Below are 22,886 nucleotides of genomic sequence, written 5' to 3' on the forward strand. Positions count from 1 at the left end.
GGTTATACTGACTCTCTTTTGGGACGAAAAATGCGTCATTTTGGAGCATTACATGCCTAGAGGGCCACTGTCACCAGTGCATCATACACAGATCTCCTAAAAGATCATGTGCGGCCTGCAATCAAATAAAACCCACTTGGATTGCTGTCAGCAGGTGTTCTTTCGCAACATGACAATGCAAGGCCCCACACTACCCGTACAACAGTCGCAGCAATCACAGACCTGCATTTTGAGTGTCTTCCTCATCCACCATACTCACCAGACCTTGCCCAAGTGATTGGATCACTCAAAGACGCAATGGGAGGAAAGAAGTTCCGTTCTGATGAAGAGGTACGACACGCGTGCATGAGTGGTTGCGCGGACTACCAAAAGAGTTTTTGTCTACAGGAATTTGTGCACTTTGTAAGCACTGGAGGACTTTCATTGAGCGTCGAGGAGATTATGTTGAAAAGTGATACAGCTGTGCAACACTTCTGCACAATAAATAATATTTAAAAAATAATTAAGGTTTTCATTTGACTCACCCTTGTACTCATATGGATATGATGTCTGTTCTTTTGAACATGTCCGAAAGAACAGACACCATACCCATGTACGTATATCATTCTACTAGCGTCAGTGTCGTCACATGTAAGTTATTAGGTAGTAATATCAACCTTTTTAAAGAAAATATAGGAAGAATTTTCGGATCATTGTGTGTACGTAGCAATAATTCTTCCGGCCTATATTTCTTGTGGACCAATTTTTATACCTTTAAGTGTATGAGAAACCGAGCAGCTATGTTACTTGGTATACTGAGAAGAGGCAACTAAGTGTAGCTGATACCAGGCTTTACGTCCGTGGTGAGGTCGGTCATATTTAAGCGAAACTGTGCCGTATACGTAGAGGAAGTCAGGTGAGGACAACTATGATGCCGAAAGCTGTTGAGGAAGTTTCTCGACTTTGGGGCTCAGCTGGGTCGTAATTTTCCCGGAGCAGTTGTTACGAAGTTTGCCGGCAACAGGGAGCGCGGCTTGGCGCGCTCAGTTTCAAAGTGTAAGCAGACCCTCCGGCCGCTGTGCGCGAGTAGCAGATTATCACTAAGTTCACACCGAGCAGTGGGCGGAGTTAGGCTACGCCAGCGTGAAAGCCTCCTCGACGACCGTTGACCACAATACCCTGAAACTCTGGCGGAAGCTCCTTCACTTATGGAGGAAGAAGTCAAGTTATTATTTCTGGATTAAAATACTCGTTAGAGAAGTATCTTCTTAAAATGGGAGAAAGAGATCATGCAGATAACAAAAGGTCCACTTTATTATCACCGCTGTTTATGATTTTTTAAAATCTAGACTGTCATACATAAAAGAATGGCAGTACCTTTTAATGCCAACGGCCTTACCGCAGTGGTAATACCGGTTCCCGTCAGATCACCGAAGTTAAGCGCTGTCGGGCTGGGCTAGCACTTGGATGGGTGACCATCCGGTATGCAAAGCGCTGTTGGCAAGCGGGGTGCACTCAGCCCTTGTGAGGCAAACTGAGGAGCTACTTGATTGAGAAGTAGCGGCTCCGGTCTCGCAAACTGACATACGACCGGGAGAGCGGTGTGCTGACAACATGCCCCTCCATATCCGCATCCATTGACGCCTTTGGGCTGAGGATGACACGGCGGCCGGTCGGTACCGTTGGGCCTACATGGCCTGTTCGGGAGGAGCTAAGTTTTTAGTATATTCAATTACGTACACATGCCATCTGCCTATAGGTTCAAAAAATGTCTATGAGCACTATGGGACTCAACATCTGAGGTCATCTGTCCTCTAGAACTTAGAACTACTTAAACCTAAGGACATCACACACATCCATGCCCGAGGCAGGATTCGAACCTGCGACCGTAGCGGTCGCGCGGTTCCAGATTGAAGCGCCTAGAACCCCTCGATCACCACGGCCGGCCTGCCTACAGGAAAAGATAATCAACAGAAAGGATCAAATTATTTTTATTTACGTAAAACTGTTAGGTAAGCTAAAGAAACTTGTGATTTATGTAGGTTTAATATGCAAACAGTTGCTTTTTGAATTTGAAATGATTTTTTGTGCCATTAATTAGTTTCCGAGCTACTGTACGCTCATCATCAGATGGAGGTGCCGTGTTATAACGAAATGTTTACGAAACGAAAAGAACGTTATGGCTTAGGATACTTACGCTGCACTGCGTCTTGCTACCCATGCTAACTATATTTGGAGACTTTCGAAAGGCGTTCGACTCAGTTCCACACTGTCGCTTGCTCTAAAAAGTGCGCGCTTACGGCCTATCCGACGAAATATGCGGTTGGATAGAAAGTTTTCTAACAGACACAGAGCAGTATCTCGTCCTGTATGGGGTGATTCCAACAGAAACAAGCGTAACTTCAGGGGAGCGTAATAGGTCCACAGCTTTTTGCGATTTACTTAAACTATCTGGTTGATGGTATTGACAGCGGCATTAGACTGTTTGCCGATGATGCTTTAGTCTACAGGAAAGTAGTATCACACCAAAGGTGGGAACGAATCAATGAGGATTTGCTGAAAATAAATGCGTGGTGTAATGACTGGCAGTTACCTCTCAATATTGATAAGTGTAACCTACTGCGTGTTACAAGACGAAAATCCCCATTAATGTACGAGTACAGAATAAATTCCCAGTCTTTGGAAGCCATAACATCCGTCAAGTATCTGAGTGTGACTGAAAAGATATCAAATGGAACGATCATATTGCACAAGTAACGTGCAAGGCGAAATCTAGATTGCGGTTTATTTGTAGAATCCTCAAGCGATGCAGTCTTTCAACAAAGGAAATAGCGTACAAGACTTTAGTTCGTCCAGTATTATTGTTCGTCTGTATGGGATCTTTACCAAATGGGTCTGATTGACTTGATTGAGAAGGTCCAAAGAAGAGCTGCAAGATTCGTGACTGGTACATTTAGCCATCGCGAGAGCGTTACAAATCTCATAGAAAGTTTGAAGTGGCACACTAGCAGATAGACGACGCGCTAAACGGAAGGGGCTGCTCGCTAAATTCCGAAATCCGATCTTCGCCGAGGATGTTGACCATGTATTATTACCACCAACTTTCAAATCGCGCAATGACCTCCATTCAAAGATAAGGGAAATTAGAGCTCGTACTGAGGCGTTCAAAGAGTCGTTTTTCCCTCGCGCGATCCGCGAGTAGAATAGGCCAGTTGTGCTCTCCACCACACACGGATTGGTGGCTAGCGGAGTATATATGTAGATGTAGATGATAAATATGTACTGCTATATACATGAAGCCAGATTAAACAAACACACACAATTTAAATTTAGATGCACTCGCTTTCGCAGCAAACAAACACTGAACCTAAGTGCGAACAGTGCGAAGGAACTAGGAATTACACTTTGCCACATCTCTAGCTTCGACATGTGATGCATTAAACTGGAGAATGAAATACGAGAGGCATTTAATAAGTAATGCAACACATTTTTTTTCTTGACAGCAGGACTCCAGTACACGGTATTATTCCTCACTCTTTTGGCTATAAAACCGCATCGCCGTTCAATTCTGTGGCATTACGCCACTTACTGGGAGGGCTTGTGTGCCTGCGAGGTACCAGTCTGCTGGTAGACGTCAGAGCGTCTTGTTTCATCAACAAGCTCCCCATAATCCACGTACTGATTCCCGGGAAGTGCACCCTTCATTGGGTCGAACGGATGGAAGTCGGAAGGGGCGAGATCTGCGAAGTTGAATGGATGAGAAAGAACGGTCCGACCGGCCAGTGTGGCCGAGCGGTTCTAGGCGCTTTAGTCTGGAACTGCGCGAGCGCTACGGTCGCAGGTTCGAATCCTGCCTCGGGCATGGATGTGTGTGATGTCCTTAGGTTAGTTAGGTTTAAGTAGTTCTAAGTTCTAGGGGACTGATGTCCACAGATGTTAAGTCCCATAGTGCTCAGATCCATTTGAACCAAAGAAAGGTCCAATGAAGTTGTGTGAGCTCCTCTCGGGTGCGCACACTTGTGTGAGGCCTACCGTTGTTATGGACGCGGAGAAGTTCGTTTGCATTTTTGTGGCGACGAACACGCTGAAATCGTTTCTTTAGTTTAATGAGGCCAGCACAATACGCTTCAGAGTTCATCGATGAACCATGAGGGATGTCATAAAACAGAGTAACCCCCTTCAGAGACCCAGAAGACCGTCAAGAAATTCTGCTGAGATGTTCCTTAGTTGCTCTTTACGGTCTTTTGGAGGATGAGGAGATTAGTGTTTAACGTCCCGTCGAAAACGAGGTCATTAGAGACGGAGCGCAAGCTCTGGTGAGTGAGAGACGGGGAAGGAAATCGGCTATGCCCTTTCAAAGGAACCATCCCGGCATTTGCCTGAAGCGATTTAGGGATATCACGGAAAACCTAAATCAGTATGGTCGGAGACGGGATTGAACCGTCGTCCTGCCGAATGAGACTCCAGTATGCTAACCACTGCGCCACCTCGCTCGGTTTTACTGTCTTCTGTTTGGCGGCGAGGAACCCAGCCGCCACAGACCAACTGGGCGACGAGTGTGTCAGCATTACCAACAGAGACGTCCAGTTGGGCAGCGAGGTGTTTGTTTGTGGTCTGTCGATCTCCTCGAATGAGAGTGTCCGCACGTTCCAACAATGCAAAAGTCAGGGCTGTGTGCTGCCCTCCGGCACGCGGGAGATCGGGGAGGTTTGCGCGATATTTTTGCAATGACAACTCACCGTGCTGTTGTTCACTGCTAGGTCTCCGCAGACATTTTGCAAGCGCCTATGAATATCTGCGATGCTTTGGTTTTCCGCCAAAAGAAACTCAAGGGCATCTCTGTGCTTGGAAAGCAACTCCGTTACAGACGTCTACGTATGGCACGGCCACCAATCGTAACTTCATCAAACTATAGGGACTGAGCGGGAATATTCCACGATGGCCCACAACAAATACCGCATTTTCTCAACCGAAACTGGACAGTAAAAAATGTATTGCATTACTTATTGGGCGCCCCTTGTGTTTACAAGCATCTCACGTGAAAGGTCGCAATGTGGCAAAGTGTCACACTTACATTCAGTATTTATTTACTGTCAAACCAAGTGCACCTAAATACGCTGTGTGTGTGTGTGTGTGTGTGTGTGTCTGTGTGTGTGTGTGTGTGTGTGTGTGTGTGTGTGTGTGTGTGTGTAAACTGACTTAAATGCTCATTATCAGAACTTATTTGTTATTGATACTAAGAGGAAGTGAAAAAAGTATTCTGAAACTTAACGACTTTTCGTTTCATGAACACTTCAGAGTTGCTGTCAGAGACAACAAAGGACCTGGAAGAGCAGTTTAACGGAATGGACAGTGTCTTGAAAAGAGGATATAGTATGTACATCAACAAAAGCAAAACGAGGTTCATGGAATGTAGTGAAATTAAGTCGGGTGATGCTGAGGGAATTAGATTAGGAAATGAGACACTCAAAGTAGCAGATCAGTTTTGCTATTTGGGGAGTAAAATAACTGATGATGGTCGAAGTAAAGAGGATACAAAATATAGACTGGCAATGGCAAGGTAAGCGTTTCTGATGGAGAGAAATTTGTTAACATTGAGTATAGATTTAAGTGTCAGGAAGTCGTTTCTGAAAGTATTTGTGTGGAGTGTAGCCATGTATGGATGTGAATCATGGACGATAAATAGTTTAGACAAGGAGAGAATAGAAGCTTTCGAAATGTGGTGTTACAGAAGAATGCTGAAGATTAGATGGGTAGACCACATAACTAATGAGGAGGTATTGAATAGAACTGGGGAGAAGAGAAATTTCTGGTACAACTTAACTAGAAAAAGGGATCGGTTGGCAGGACATGTTCTGAGGCATGAACGGATCACCAATTTAGTATTGGGGGCAGCGTGGAGGGTAAAAATCGTAGGGGGAGACCAAGAGTAAGTAGATTCAGAAGGATGTAGGTTGCTGTAGATACTTGGAGAGGAAGAAGCTTGCACATGATAGAGTAGCATCGAAAGCTCTGTCAAACCAGTTTCTGGACCGAAGACCACAACAACAACGAACACTTCGTTAACTTAGGCTAAAATTTCCTTTTTGCTCTGCCAGCACCACGGCACTGGTGTCTTTCTGCTGGTGGTACAGATAATAACATTCATGTAACACCCCGTCTGATGAAGAGCCTGCATGGTCTCGAAAACTAGTTAATACGGGGGCACAGAGGCTGCAGGTGCTACAGCAGAGTCAGCATGGTTGCCTGAACAGCAGGCGTTAGGGGGAGCGCGGCGACTACGTCGTTCCCGTCAGTGCACAGACCACGCCGCCTATGCTTCACTGTTTTGCCGCATCTGTCATGTGTGCGGAATTAGAGCATTACTCAGTAACCTCCCACCAACCGCGTATGTATGGGACTGCACAGTCCTACGAAGGCAGAGCGAAGTGGAGGCTGAACTTTGGTTCCACTGGAGAGTCATTCCGTCCACTTCCGGGCCCGACGTTCTGGCACCGAGTACAGCGAAATCCGACGGACCACAGACTACCACCCATATTCGACGGCCGCCGCTAGCCCACCAACTGACAGCTCCTGCAATGGAGTTAGAACTTCTTGAAAGCATAAACAAAACCTCATTAGGACTTGGATACACAATGATTGCTAGTCAAATATTATGCGGAACGTTACTGGTCTTTAAACGAGAGCTAAGTAGGGTATTGTTTATACTCGATTCAATAAAAAATCTTGTGAACTTTTACTCAGAGCCATCACTCTATAGGTGTTAGCCACCTTGGTGGACATGTTCTCAATACATCAGACTCAACAAATTGTACCGCAGAATGAGATTTTCACTCTGCAGTGGAGTGTGCGCTGATATGAAACTTCCTGGCAGATTAAAACTGTGTGCTGGACCGAGACTCGAACTCGGACCTTTGCCTTCCGGGGGCAAGTGCTCTACCAACTGAGCTACCCAAGCACGAATCACGCACCGTCCTCACAGGTTTACTTCTGCCAGTACCTCGTCTCCTACCTTCCAAACGTTACAGAATCTCTCCTGCGAACCTTGCAGAACTAGCACTGCTATCACATTTAAAAAGTGACAGGTTGTATATTACACCTTCATAAACCGGCAATATTAATCGCAGTTACAGTTCGTCATCCGCAATGGATATAATCAAGAGAAATAAGGTTTCATAAACACTATATTTTAGTAACAGGAATGCAGTAACAAAGGCATGCAACGTATTTTGCCTAGTTCTAGGGAAAAAAAGAATCTAAGGAAAGCACGTACCGCAGTTACTTCAGGTGTATGCATTTAATTCCTTCTGCCCCTGCTTTCCGTTAGTAATCCAATAAGACTTCTTCCAAATGTTAAAATATAGGATCGTAAATTAACATAAAAAAATTTTGTGCGTAAAAACTGTGAAAAGGGTTTTTAAGCTTCGGAAAAATATATTTTGATTCTAGTACAAGAGGTGTCATTTATTCCAGTAGCAAACGCTTTTCTGCGAAACTGTTGAACCAAAGATAACGTATCTATTTGTACTACCCATGTGTGAGGAGAAATAACGTATAGCCCTTTTCATTGGTGGTCAAAGGACACAATCGAAGCGGCTTTTTTTTTTTTTTTCAGAAAACTTCCTTAATTGCTTGCTGTGATTACAATGATGTGAAAATTGATGGAAGAGCTCTGACGTACAAAAACTGAAAAGATAGGTAACAACCATAGGACACGTACTCCTACACTTCTCCAGAACCTGAGTTGGTCTTCCCCGAGATCGACGCCGCCAGTACTTCTGCAAATAATTACCGTCAATGTTATGTATTCATTATGTATCAAACTGATGGTATGCGATGGCTCAAATGGCTCTGAGCACTATGCGACTTAACTTCTGAGGTCATCAGAATTAATTAAACCTAAGTAACCTAAGGACATCACACACATCCCTGCCCGAGGCAGGATTCGAACCTGCGACCGTAGCGGTCGCTCGGCTCCAGACTGTAGCTTCTAGAACCGCACGGCCACTCCGGCCGGCGGTATGTGATATTCACATCTGTCGCCACTCGTATTTTAATGGAGTTGTAGTTAGTATTCTTCTTGAAGAATGTTTCGCCCGTCTCATATATCCAGCACACCACACTGAAAAGCTTTGTCATGGCTGACTCTCTCAAGGAACCTAATAGTTCTGAGAGAATTGCGTGTGCTGCAGGTTGTTTGTTTCGACTTCGGTGTTTCAATACTCTGTCTAATTCTGCTCTTAATACGATTTCTTCCAGTTCGTCTTGATCTACTTCGTCTCCCTTTTATGTAATTCTGTGCCGATTACCGAAAGAGACATGCTGTGTTTATCGTGTATTGTTAGCACTGGATGAACCCAGTACTTCCATTGACATCGTTGGCGTAGCCAGCAAAAAGTATCGGTTGCTGCTCACACTGTATTAGACCATTGTCTAGCGCACGTACACAGCTCTTGTCACAGAGATTCAGCTACGTGGGTCAGCCCCGTGCTCGGAGATTCAGTCGCACGGGTCCACCACACTGCAGCCTCCAGCTTCATAAGGCGGTAGACTGGCAGTGTGAATAGATAGTAGGACGCAGCAACGACAGCCTGTGTGTTCCGCAGGAGGCGAGGCTCCAGCTGATGCCGGGTCCGCCTCCACGGCTGCACCGGGGGCGGCGCCGGAGACGGCAGGGTCCGGGGGCCGCGCCTCCGTGTCTGGGGACGGCAAGACGGTGGCGCAGTACGAGAAGGGCTACCTGTACGGAGCGGGCAAAGCGGCGCCCGACAAGCACGTGGAGAACGCGCTGCTCAAGTCCGAGCTCTACGGGGACCCCAGTAAGTGACCGCACAGCACTGCGCTGCCAGAGACACGGGGCCCGCAACGAACCTGTGACGTCATACTAGCCGCCTTCTCCGCCGCACTCCGCGAACGCTGGGTTCCGTGCGGGCCCTGCGGGATTTCAATATGGACACTACTGGCCACTAAAATTGTTACACCAAGAAGAAATTCAGGAGATAAACCGGTATTCATTGGGCAAATGTACACTCCTGGAAATTGAAATAAGAACACCGTGAATTCATTGTCCCAGGAAGGGGAAACTTTATTGACACATTCCTGGGGTCAGATACATCACATGATCACACTGACAGAACCACAGGCACATAGACACAGGCAACAGAGCATGAACAATGTCGGCACTAGTACAGTGTATATCCACATTTCGCAGCAATGCAGGCTGCTATTCTCCCATGGAGACGATCGTAGAGATGCTGGATGTAGTCCTGTGGAACGGCTTGCCATGCCATTTCCACCTGGCGCCTCTGTTGGACCAGCGTCCGTGCTGGACGTGCAGACCGCGTGAGACGACGCTTCATCCAGTCCCAAACATGCTCAATGGGGGACAGATCCGGAGATCTTGCTGGCCAGGCTAGTTGACTTACACCTTCTAGAGCACGGTGGGTGGCACGGGATACATGCGGACGTGCATTGTCCTGTTGGAACAGCAAGTTCCCTTGCCGGTCTAGTAATGGTAGAACGATGGGTTCGATGACGGTTTGGATGTACCGTGCACTATTCAGTGTCCCCTCGACGATCACCAGAGGTGTACGGCCAGTGTAGGAGATCGCTCCCCACACCATGATGCCGGTTGTTGGCCCTGTGTGCCTCGGTCGTATGCAGTCCTGATTGTGGCGCTCACCTCCACGGCGCCAAACTCGCATACGACCATCGTTGGCACCAAGGCAGAAGCGACTCTCATCGCTGAAGACGACACGTCTCCATTCGTCCCTCCATTCACGCCTGTCGCGACACCACTGGAGGCGGGATGCACGATGTTGGGGCGTGAGCGGAAGACGGCCTAACGGTGTGCGGGACCGTAGCCCAGCTTCATGTAGACGGTTGCGAATGGTCCTCGCCGATACCCCAGGTGCAACAGTGTCCCTAATTTGCTGGGAAGTGGCGGTGCGGTCCCCTACGGCACTGCGTAGGATCCTACGGTCTTGGCGTGCATCCGTGCGTCGCTGCGGTCCGGTCCCAGGTCGACCGGCACGTGCACCTTCCGACGACCACTGGCGACAACATCGATGTACTGTGGAGACCTCACGCCCCACGTGTTGAGCAATTCGGCGGTACGTCCACCCGGCCTCCCGCATGCCCACTATACGCCCTCGCTCAAAGTCCGTCAACTGCACATACTGTTCACGTCCACGCTGCCGCGGCATGCTACCAGTGTTAAAGACTGCGATGGAGCTCCGTATGCCACGGCAAACTGGCTGACACTGACGGCGGCGGTGCACAAATGCTGGGCAGCTAGCGCCATTCGACGGCCAACACCGCGGTTCCTGGTGTGTCCGCTGTGCCGTGCGTGTGATCATTGCTTGTACAGTGTCCGGAGCAAGTATGGTGGGTCTGAAACACCGGTGTCAATGTGTTCTTTTTTCCATTTCCAGGAGTGTATTATATTAGAACTGATATGTGATTATATTTTCACACAGTTTGGCTGTATAGATACTGAGAAATCAGTACCCAGAACAACCACCTCTGGCCTTGATATCCCTGGGCATTGAGTCAAACAGAGCTTGGATGGCGTGTACGGGTACAGCTGCCCATGAAGCTTCAACACGATACCACAGTTCATCAAGAGTAGTGACTGGCGTATTGTGACGAGCCAGTTGCTCGGCCACCATTGACCAGACGTTTTCAATTGGTGAGAAATCCGGAGAATGTGCTGATCAGGGCAGCAGTCGAACATTTTCTGTATCCAAAAAAGCCCGTACAGGACCTGCAACATGCGGTCCTGCGTTATCCTGCTGAAATGTAGGATTTCGTAGGGATCGAATGAAGGGTAGAGCCACGCGTCGTAACACATCTGAAATGTAACGTCAACCTTTCAAAGTGCCGTCAGTGCGAACAAGAGGTGACCGAGACGTGTAACCAATGGCATGTAACCATCACGCCAGGTGATACACCAGTATGGCGATGACGAATACGCGCTTCCAATGTGCATTCACCGCGATGCCGCCAAACATGGATGCAACCATCATGATGCCGTAAACAAAACCTGGATTCGTCCGAAAAAATGACGTTTTGCCGTTCGTGCACCCAGGTTCGTCGTCGAGTACACCATCGCAGGCGCTCCTTGCTGTGATACAGCGTCAAGGGTAAACGCAGCCATGGTTGTCTTGTGTACGTCCCCATCTGTTGACTCAGGGTTCGAGACGTGGCTGCACGATCTGTTACAGCCATGTAGATAAGATGCCTGTCATCTCGACTGCTAGTGATACGAGGCCGTTGGGATCCAGCACGGCGTTCCGTATTACCCTCCTGAACCCACCGATTCCTTATTCTGCTAACAGTCATTGGATCTCGACCAAGGCGAGCAGCATTGTCGCGATACGATAAACCGCAATCGCGATAGGCTACAATCCGACCTTTCACGAGGCATCACAAAAACGTTTCACCAGGCATCGCCGGTCATCTGCTGTTTGTGTATGAGAAAACGGTTGGACACGTTCCTCATGTCAGCACGTTGTAGGTGTAGCCACCGGCGCCAAACCTTGTGTGAATGCTCTGAAAAGCCAATCATTTGCATATCACAGCATCTCCTTCCAGTCGGTAAAAGTTCGCGTCTGTAGCACGTCATCTTCGTGGTGTAGCAATTTTAATGGCAAATAGTGCAATTCAAAAGGTACCCACTGAAAGAGTTAACTTTGTCGTGTGCTTTCCAGTGCTTGCATTCATTTAAGTGCATAGTCAAGAATTATTAAACTTGTCTGTAATAGTTAGTCGCTCCCCACCAGAGGCAGCTGGTAGCACTTGTGAGAACTGCAGTATCACATGCTGTGACGTACACGCCGTGGCCTATCTTTCTCGTGGGTTTTAGGTCACAGTTAGTGACGCGGGACTAGTCCCGATATTTCACGGCATTGACTACGGTCACTCTAGCCCGATTTCTAGTCGATACTTTTTAGCTCATACTTTTGCTCGAGTACTTATAGAAGATATCAATTAGATTTGTATTATTTGCCCTAAATTTTGGTCTCATGGCCCAGTGGCAACACTTTCAACAACTGAATGCCCGACCACCAACAGCTGAACGACCGGCGTGAATGCGGGCGAGAGAGTGAGTGTACGAAAACCTCGCTAACCCTGTCAAAGTTTCTTGATGCGATAATTTACCAACAGCCGTATGTATTGTAGAAATTTATTTTATGATCTTCTTATCTGCTACCAGTTTCGGCATTACATTGATGCCACCTTCAGGTCCCTTCACTTCTAACCCCTTTCTGCACGACTCGATTTACTTGTTTTGACGTAAACACGTCTATTCGCTCGTCGGACGAACTTACTTCTGTAACAGAGAACTGTCAGATTTGAATCGCTAATAACTACAAGGTCATTAATGCGTGATGAATGGTTATTCCCACAACGAATGGATCGTCTGTTTTTCTTTGTCGCGCGTTAACTGTTTTACCAGTGACGTCATCATATCATTGTAGGCGCGTGCACGTGATTGTTAAGCTGACTGCAAACGATAAACTTGTTTGTCAAATCCGCTCGTGTCTACCCGCAGATTTGTCAAACAATTTTGCATACGTACAAACAAAATTTGTCAGTTTACTCATACTTTGAAGCAGATGCTCTTCGTGAGTATTCTGACATTAGTGAGAATGGCTACAAATGCAGACAGAATAGTTCTGACACTGACTTTGGCAATATTTTTAAAGAAGGAGAAGAAAAGAAAAGCAAGAGTCTGGTCCAGGGAATGGCTAACAGTGAGAGAGATGCTACAGTCGCAGGTTCGAATCCTGCCTCGGACATGGCTGTGTGTGGTGTCCTTAGGTTAGTTAGGTTTAAGTTGTTCTAAGTTCTAGGGGACTGATGACCACAGCAGTTGAGTCCCATAGTGCTCAGAGCCATTTGAACCATTTTTTAACAGTGAGAGAGAGAGAGAGATTAACCTATGAAACTCTGATAAAGGAAATATTACTCTCAGAACCCGATCATTACATCAACTTTCTTGGAATGCACAATGAAATCTCTAATAACTTGATAACGTGCTTGTAAAAGAGAAAACTTGTTTGTCAGATTCGCTCTCGTCTAGCCACAGATTTGTCAAATAAGCGTGTAGATGTAGCAACCACGTTTGTCAGTTTAACTTTACTTTTGAAGCAGATGATTTTCGTCTATGCTGTATTTTTACACAAGCGGTAGCGGCTACAAATGCAGCTGAAGTATTTCTAACATTGTCTCTGGCGCTGTGTTTGACGAATAAGCAACAAACAAGACGCTGGTCCAGGGAATGTTTTAAAATGAGAGAGAAATGTACACATAAAAACCTGTTAAAGGATAGCATACGCTTAGAACCTCATGATTACATCAGTGACCGTTGGTAATTCCATGGTTCATCCGGCCAGTCAAATGCTCAACATTTGCACGTGTATTCGCCCACACACGTGTCCACAGCTGTCGTTCATTCCTGCCATCTATGGCCCGTGGTGCACGACACCCTGGAGTCTCACCGACTGGAGTAGAGTTGTCTTCAGTGATGGGTCTCGTTTCAAACTGAGCAGCGAAGGCGTGTCCTGCAGACGCTCCGGACAGCGGTTGAATACCAACCCGACTGTCGTACTCAATACGGCCTGACAAGTGATGGTTCGGGGTGCCATTTTATTTCGTAGCAGGACGCCTTTCGTTGTCATCTGCGGCACTCTTACGGTATAGCGGTACATCGACGATGTTCTGTGCCCCGTCTTGTTGTCTTTAATGGCAAGCCATCCTGGGATTACATTGTAGCAATATAATGCACGTGGCGAGACTGTCTAATGTTTGTCTTCGTGCTTGCCAAACCCTACCTTGGCAACTAAGGTCGCCGGATCTCTCGCCTAATTGGGAACATCTGGAGCGTCTTGTTGCCCTTCCTGGCAAGCTATCCTGGGATTACATTGTAGCAAGATAATGCACATGGCGAGAGAGTCTAATGTATGTCCTCGTGCTTGCCAAACCCTACCTTGGCAACTAAGGTCGCCGGATCTCTCGCCTAATTGGGGACATCTGGATCATCTTGTTGCCCTTCATGGCAAGCTATCCTGAAATTACATTGTAGCAAGATAATGCATGTGGCGAGAGAGTCTAATGTATGTCCTCATGCTTGCCAAACACTACCTTGGCAACTAAGGTCGCCGGATCTCTCGCCTAATGGAGAACATCTGGAGCGTCTTGTTGCCCTTCATGGCAAGCTATGCTGGGATTACATCGTAGCAAGATAATGCACGTGGCGAGAGTGTCTAATGTATGTCTTCGTGCTTACCAAACCCTACCTTGGTAACTAAGGTCGCCGGATCTCTCGGATCTCTCGCCCAATTTGGAACATCTGTAGCATTATGGGCAGGGCCCTCAAGGAAACTGGGATGTTGAAGACCGAAAGCGCCTGTTGGACAGAATTTGGCACGATATCCTTCCCAACCACACCCAAAAACTGTCTCTATCAAAGCGAATAACTGCTTGTATAAGGGCCAGAGACGGACTACACAGGCAATACTGACTCCTCAGTTTGTGAAGCTCTTTTTCTTAAATAAATCATCTAGTTTTTCTGAAATTTTAATAATTTATCTGTACATGTATGTCACATCTATCGATTTCCATCTCATTCGGACACTTATTTTGTGGTGTGTTGTTTTTTTAATTCTTTAGTCTTAGAGTGTGTTAGTAACGTCATTCCTTTCTATTATTCAAGATGATTACACTAGAAAATGGTTCAAATGGCTCTAAGCACTATGGGATTTAACATCTGAGGTCATCAGTCCCCTAGAACTTAGAACTACTTAAACGTAACTAACGTAAGGACATCACACACATCCATGCCCGAGGCAGGATTCGAACCTGCGACCGTAGCAGTCGTGCGGTTCCGGACTGTCGGACTGAAGCACCTAGAACAGCTCGGCTACAGCGGCCATGGATCACACTACGAGGTGCATTCAAGTCCTAAGGCCTCCGATTTTTTTTTCTAATTAACTACTCACCCGAAAGCGATGAAACTGGCTTTACTTCTCGACGTAATCGCCCTGCAGACGTACAGATTTTTTACAACGGTGACGCCATGATTCCATGGCAGCGGCGAAGGCTTCTTTAGAAGTCTGTTTTGACCACTGGAAAATCACTGAGGCAATAGCAGCACAGCTGGTGAATGTGCGGCCACAGAGAGTGTCTTTCATTGTTGGAAAAAGCCAAAAGTCACTAGGAGCCAGGTCAAGTGAGTAGGGAGTATGAAGAATCACTTCAAAGTTGTTATCATGAGGAAACTGTTGGGTAACGTTAGCTCGATGTGCGGGTGTGTTGTCTTGGTGAAACAGCACACGCGCAGCCCTTCCCAGACGTTTGTTGCAGTGCAGGAAGGAATTTGTTCTTCAAAACATTTTCGTAGGATGCACCTGTTACCGTAGTGCCCTTTGGAACGCAATGGGTAAGGATTACGCCCTCGCTGTCCCAGAACATGGACACCATCATTTTTTCAGTATTGGCGGTTACCCGAAATTTTTTTGGTGGCGGTGAATCTGGGTGCTTCCATTGAGCTGACTGGCGCTTTGTTTCAGGATTGAAAAATGGCATCCACGTCTCATCCATTGTGACAACCGACGAAAAGAAAGTCCCATTCATGCTGTTGTTGCACGTCAACATTGCTTGGCAACATGCCACACGGGCAGCCATGTGGTCGTCTGTCAGCATTCGTGGCACCCACCTGGATGACACTTTTCGCATTTTCAGGTCGTCATGCAGGATTGTGTCCACAGAACCCACAGAAATGCCAACTCTGGAGGCGATCTGTTCAACAGTCATTCGGCGATCCCCCAAAACAATTCTCTCCACTTTCTCGATTATGTCTTCAGAACGGCTTGTGTGGGCCCGAGGTTGTTTCGGTTTGTTGTCACACGACGTTCTGCCTTCATTAAACTGTCGCATCCACGAACGCACTTTCGACACATCCATAACTCCAGTACCACATGTCTCCTTCAACTGTCGATGAATTTCCTTGGTTTCACACCACGCAAATTCAGAAAACGAATGATTGCACGCTGTTCAAGTAAGGAAAACGTCGCCATTTTAAGTATTTAAAACAGTTCTCATTCTCGCCGCTGGCGGTAAAATTCCATCTGCCGTACGGTGCTGCCATCTCTGGGACGTATTGGCAATGAACGCGGCCTCATTTAAAAACAATGCGCATGTTTCTATCTCTTTCCAGTCCGGAGAAAAAAAAATCGGAGGCCTTAGAACTTGAATGCACCTCGTACAGCTCATCAGTCAATTATATGCTAAGACTGTCATTTTCAGCAAACTAGTGCTACATCTGGAAGTTACAAGGAGTAACAAACAGAGTCGGAGAGTCTAGACTGCCGCATGCACGTGATTATTAAAGCGACTGCAAACGATAAACTTTCCTGTCAGATCAGCCTTTATCTAGCCGCAGATTTGTCAAACGAGACCATATACATACAAACAAAAGTTGTCGCTTTAATCATACTTTGAAGCAGATGCTGTTCGCGTTCGTGAGTATTTTGACAGTAGTGAGAATGGCCACCAATGCAGACAAAGTAGTTCTGGCACTGACTTTCACAATGTTTTTAAAGAAGAAGAAAACAAGAGTCTGGCCCAGGGAATGGCTTACAGTGAGAGAGAGATTAACCCGTGAAACTCTGATAACGGAAATATTACTCTCATAGCCCGATCATTACATCAACTTTCTTCGAGTGGACAATGAAATCTCTAATAACTTGATAATGCACTAGTAAAAGAGCAAACTTGTTTGTCAAATTCGCCATCGTCTAGCCACAGATTGTCAAACAAGCGTGCAGACGTAGCAACCACATTTGTCAGTTTAACTTTACTTTTGAAGCAGATACTTTTCGTCTATGCTGTATTTTCACACAAGTGGTAGCGGCTACAATGCAGCTGAAGTATTTCTAACATTATATGGGGCTTTATATACAGGGTGTGATTCAAAAGTTTCAAGACTTAACTCAGAACTAGAAATTTATTGGACATTTAAGTACAGCGGACTAAAATTCTTCAAAATATGATCCTTCAGCATCAACAATGCGCTGCCGGCGCGTCTTCCACTGTTCGTAGCCCTTGTGGAAGGCCTCCGACGTCATTCTGTCAAGGGCTCTCATCGAAGCGTGCTGGGTGGCGTCGATGGAGTCGAATGGTTTCCGTTTTAGGCCTGTCTTGATTCGGAGGAAGAAGAAAAAGTCACTTGGAGCCAAATCGGGGCCGTTGGGTGGCTGCGGCAGTGTTGTCAGGTTGAACTTGACCAAAACTTCGTCTGCGGCGCCCGACGTGTGAGCGGGCGCGTTGTCGTGGAGGAGAATCCAATCGCCCTCGATCGCCGGGGGGGCGCGGCTAACTCCTTCCCTCAAGCGGCGGACCACCCTCCACATTTTGATCCGTCCGGCTTGATGATGGCCTCCCAGAGCAGTCGTCAACATTCCCGTGGCCATCTTTGAAACGTCTATGCCACATGAAAACCATTAAAAGGGACATGGCTTCTTCCTTAAAGGCCTCTTGAATCACACCGAGAGTCTCTGTGGCGGTTTTGTTCAGTCGCACGCAAAACTTAATCGAATAATGCTGCTCCATTTTCGCCTCTCCCACTTTTCGACCGCTGTCAATGACAAGCACTCACGCTGCAAGCGATGCGGACTCTCCAGGGTTCTGGAGGCAACTGCCGCAGCGTCTGCTGGTTCCCTAAGACTGCCCACTACTTCACCCACCCGGCGGAACCGGTCCTCGCGCGCTCCCCTACTCAGAAATGAATCAGTCCTGAAACTTCTTGATCACACCTTGTACGTAACTACTTTACCCAGGCAGCACTGTCCACGTGTCGTATCCGCCGCAATAAATCTATGGTAGAGTCATTACAGGCTACGGCTAGAGTTTTGGGAAGATATATGACCGATCATTGAGACGACTGGCGTCCTTTTCTCGAATGAACCATTCCGACATTTGCCTTCATTCATTTGGACCACAGTGTCCCTAATGTGAGCCCAGTGGCATAATCGCAGAACCAACTTGATCGCCACTGGATATTTTAATTACACTGCATTTGCTGTATAACTTCTGAGAACTGACCTGTTTGTGAACTGGAGTTACGGGCCGATTAACGGTACGGATTGGCGGAAGCGAGAATCGAGTACGTGGCGTTTTGGTTTGAGGTTGGACAAAGAAGTGGATGCTGTGATAAGCTCAAATGGCTTAAGCACCCTAGCTTGCCAGACACGGAGGTCAGCCTGACACTGTTTCAATCCGCAAAGTGGAGCAACGACCGTTGATATGGGGCAATGGCCACAGTCAGTATGACTTTCAGGCGGTTTTCCACGCTTCTCTAAATAAATTCTGGGTTCATCCGCAGCCTCTGCCTCAGAAAATGGAATACACACACAGTTATAACACTATAACACACAAAATACAGTTTTCATGATTCACACAAGGTCACTTACATGACTACCCTGCCTTGTCATCAACTGCTGTAGCGACAGGAACTGCATCTCGCCACAAAGTTTAATTAGCATAAATTTTTAAAATCATTAAAACAGCGGATCGAGTACCACAGGATAAACGCTAGGAAAGCGTGACAATTCCAGACTACGCAGGGTAAGAAAGCTGGAAGCTGTAGCGGGAGATAACCCTGTTGTAGTCACTTAGCAACTTTATACACTCCTGGAAATGGAAAAAAGAACACATTGACACCGGTGTGTCAGACCCACCATACTTGCTCCGGACACTGCGAGAGGGCTGTACAAGCAATGCTCACACACACGGCACAGCGGACACACCAGTAACCGCGGTGTTGGCCGTCGAATGGCGCTAGCTGCCCAGCATTTGTGCACCGCCGCCGTCAGTGTCAGCCAGTTTGCCGTGGCGTACGGAGCTCCATCGCAGTCTTTAACACTGGTAGCATGCCGCGACAGCGTGGACGTGAACCGTATGTGCAGTTGACGGACTTCGAGCGAGGGCGTATAGTGGGCATGCGGGAGGCCGGGTGGACGTACCGCCGAATTGCTCAACACGTGGGGCGACAGGTCTCCACAGTACATCGATGTTGTCGCCTGCGGTCGGCGGAAGGTGCACGTGCCCGTCGACCTGGGACCGGACTGCAGCGACGCACGGATGCACGCCAAGACCGTAGGATCCTACGCAGTGCCGTAGGGGACCGCACCGCCACTTCCCAGCAAATTAGGGACACTGTTGCTTCTGGGGTATCGGCGAGGACCATTCGCAAACGTCTCCATGAAGCTGGGCTACGGTACCGCACACTGGTAGGCCGTCTTCCGCTCACGCCCCAACATCGTGCAGCCCGCCTCCAGTGGTGTCGCGACAGGCGTGAATGGAGGGACGAATGGAGACGTGTCGTCTTCAGCGATGAGAGTCGCTTCTGCCTTGGTGCCAATGATGGTCGTATGCGTGTTTGGCGCCGTGCAGGTGAGCGCCACAATCAGGACTGCATACGACCGAGGCACACACGGCTAACACCCGGCATCATGGTGTGGGGAGCGATCTCCTACACTGGCCGTACACCTCTGGTGATCGTCGAGGGGACACTGAATAGTGCACGGTACATCCAAACCGTCATCGAACCCATCGTTCTACCATTCCTAGACCGGCAAGGGAACTTGCTGTTCCAACAGGACAATGCACGCCCGCATGTATCCCGTGCCACCCAACGTGCTCTAGAAGGTGTAAGTCAACTAGCCTGGCCAGCAAGATCTCCGGATCTGTCCCCCATTGAGCATGTTTGGGACTGGATGAAGCGTCGTCTCACGCGGTCTGCACGTCCAGCACGAACGCTGCTCCAACTGAGGCGCCAGGTGGAAAAGGCATGGCAAGCCGTTCCACAGGACTACATCCAGCATCTCTACAATCGTCTCCATGGGAGAATAGCAGCCTGCATTGCTGCGAAAGGTGGATATACACTGTACTAGTGCCGACATTGTGCATGCTCTGTTGCCTGTGTCTATGTGCCTGTGGTTCTGTCAGTGTGATCATGTGATGTATCTGACCCCAGGAATGTGTCAATAAAGTTTCCCCTTCCTGGGACAATGAATTCATGGTGTTCTTATTTCAATTTCCAGGAGTGTACTTGAATGAAAATAATGTGAGACCTGAGTTTCTCCTGGCGTATACAACTTTCAGCTAACTTCCGGGAATTTAGATATGTTGACGATACCTTTGTTGTTTGGCCTCATGGTAGAGAGAATCTGAATGCCTTTCTAGAACACCTGAACACGATCCACCCGAACATTCGTTTCACGATGGAGGTGGAAGAGGATGGTTTCCTTCTCTTTCTTGACTTGTTGGTTAGGCGAAAGGATGATGGATCATTGGGACATGCAGTTTACGGGAAACGTACTCACACCGACTTGTAGTTACAGGCCAACAGTTGTCACCATCCGGCTCAGCGTGAAGGGGTACTTCGTACCTTGGTACACAGGCCACATGTCGTTTCCGACGCTGAGACTTTGCCAGCTGAGCTGTCCCATCTTAAAGTAACGTTTCGTCAAAATAGTTGTAGTGACAGAGAGGTTGAACGTGCGTTGCGCTATCGACCAACTGAACATCGGGTGATTAATGACAATTCTGAGTCGACAACCTAAGTCTATTTCCTTTTTACCTTAGATAGGAAACACTTCCAAGAAGATCGGTCGTACTTTACGGAAATACGATGTGAACTTTGCTTTCCGACCTCCATCTAAATTAAGAGTGCTTTTGAGTTCTGTTAAGAATGATCTTGGTCTCCGTAAGCATCAGGAAAGCACCTGGAGATAACACGATCGTGGAAGGTTGGGTTGAGTAGATCTTTCACTGGGCGAGGGACAAGAGATGTTGCTCCATTTTGCAGGAAAACGGTGTTTCTACACTGTTGTGCTCTCTCAAAGCAGGAATCACATGCTGTACAAGGAGGTCTCGATAGTGTGCAGATTCCGCAGTACACCTGACTGTCCCTGTGACTGTATTCTGTTCAAAGAAGAACGTACCGAGAATAAAGGTGCTTGTGAATCCACGCCACACAGTCACATATGGCGAGTGGAGTGGTTTTTCATGCACACCAAATAGTTTGGCATTGTCCCAAATGCGGCAGTTCTGTGTGAAACGGTCATCTGCTATGGAATAGGGAAGCAATAGGAAGGACTGGGCCCCTTTTGTTATCACACGTTTTATTTAATAATCATATCTACAAATTCCTATAGAACAACAACGTCTTAGTCCTGATTAGGTAATAAGAATAGTTAAGTCACAAGAATTTAGTGAATCTGCTACCAACGTCTTTTTATGAAACAAGCTGTATCTGATATATAAGAAACTTTTAAAACCACTGACAATTATGCGCCTGACGGCTTAAATTTAGACACACAATATTTTTGACTAGTCTTCGGACACTGAGAACTGATGTCCTCAAAAACATTTACCTAAATAACAACCTACCAGAGATGCTCCCAATAAATAGCAGTATGAATTTAATGCAAAGGCATTTGTTTCACAGTCAAGAGTCAATCAATATCACTAAGAATTACTAAGGTTTCAAACTTCGGCTCCAAGGCCCAGTAAGACAATTAGTCAGTGCGAAGACTTACTAAGAGTAAAAAAGCAACAACCTTTCTTAAAACTATGTTGCTCTTGAGACAAGTTTTAATAAAAATAATAAATGTAATAAACACCCAAGTAAATATAATTAGCGCCCGAATTAATTAGCGAGGAGTGACGCCAGGTCTCTCGAAGGCAGAACGAAAACTTAACTTGGAGAAGCCAAGGCGGAAGGCGGTAATTCGTACAAGACCCACTTCTCGAGCTTCGACCTGGGAGTCACCTCCCGCTACCCAGGATTTCACATCCCCGGTATCCATAGCTGGAAAGGTAGCTCTTACTCCAAAACACCAGCCAGCCAGCCAGCTGTAACATTTAACAAGCGCACAGAACAGGTCCTCAGGACCAATTTAAACAACCACCAAAAGATATTAAATAACAGGTTAAATTATTCACGAATAAAACGCCACACTGTCATTGCCCCACCACGAATGTACTACACAGGCAAGGTACAACGAACAGCGCAATTCTTATCAATAACCTTAAGGAGAAATGCCTGCTATTCAGATATTACCAAAGCTTACAATTACTAGTAAGGCCAGTCACAATTAAATTACGTGAATTCTTATGCCCCACTCTTCAGTGAAAACCGTGACGAGCACAATTCTGAAAATTTCATTATAAGCTACATTGGGGCTCGCTACGCTAAGTCTACCAAACACTCCAATGCAGTATATTTGATAAACAGATTACGGCCTTGCAGCTGATTACGTATTACATCAAACAACAATTTCCCACGAGCTTGAAAGAGGCTCGCTCGTGAATTGTATTAATATTTAACACCTGTCTTAAACACTATTAACTCTTCATAGGCATACCTTTAGTTCCATGGTAATATCCATGCGCTTACGGTTACCAGAAGTGAGGTAACAGTCCTCCACACCTTTACACACATGCCCTAAGTACAATTTCACTTAACCTTTCGCTGGACGTCCGATATGGCTTGCGTCGGGTACAGCAGGCGGTAATAAGGCAGCGGACGACCGTAGACAGCCGTGTCCGGAACCAGCAGCACGCAACCCAAGGCAGCAACAAGCGTCCTCGCAGGTGACAGCAAAGGCTCTCCACCGAGCTGCGCACTCCGGCCGCAGATAGAGAGCCTATATGGAGGGAGGGAGTAGCCAATGGTGATAGCATCGCTGATTGGTTGAGAGCCGAGGACGCCATGTTTTTACCAAACTGACGCTGACTTGGCACGAGTATAAGTAAATACTGTGTGTGATTCTGTACTATTGGTTCTCTTCAACGCTTCGAACGCCAATTCCATTGTACAATTATGTACAGGTTGT

The 22,886-nt window shown here is 47.1% G+C and overlaps 1 protein-coding gene, 1 non-coding gene and 1 pseudogene across 2 annotated transcripts in view; 2 read left to right on the forward strand and 1 right to left on the reverse strand.

The window, feature by feature from the left end:
* Positions 1 to 22,886, forward strand: part of LOC126336393 (uncharacterized) — a 262,692-nt gene that overhangs the window by 115,871 nt on the left and 123,935 nt on the right. The window contains exon 3 of the mRNA XM_050000069.1: positions 8,586 to 8,798. Coding sequence (XP_049856026.1) covers positions 8,586 to 8,798 — 213 coding nt within the window. The remainder of the gene's footprint in view (positions 1 to 8,585; positions 8,799 to 22,886) is intronic.
* LOC126337160 (5S ribosomal RNA) lies at positions 1,365 to 1,482 on the forward strand (annotated as a pseudogene).
* Trnap-cgg (transfer RNA proline (anticodon CGG)) lies at positions 6,865 to 6,938 on the reverse strand. Its single transcript has one exon. It is a non-coding gene; the product is annotated as a tRNA-Pro (tRNA).

This window comes from Schistocerca gregaria, chromosome 2, assembly GCF_023897955.1.
Source record: "Schistocerca gregaria isolate iqSchGreg1 chromosome 2, iqSchGreg1.2, whole genome shotgun sequence".
Taxonomy (NCBI): domain Eukaryota; kingdom Metazoa; phylum Arthropoda; class Insecta; order Orthoptera; family Acrididae; genus Schistocerca; species Schistocerca gregaria.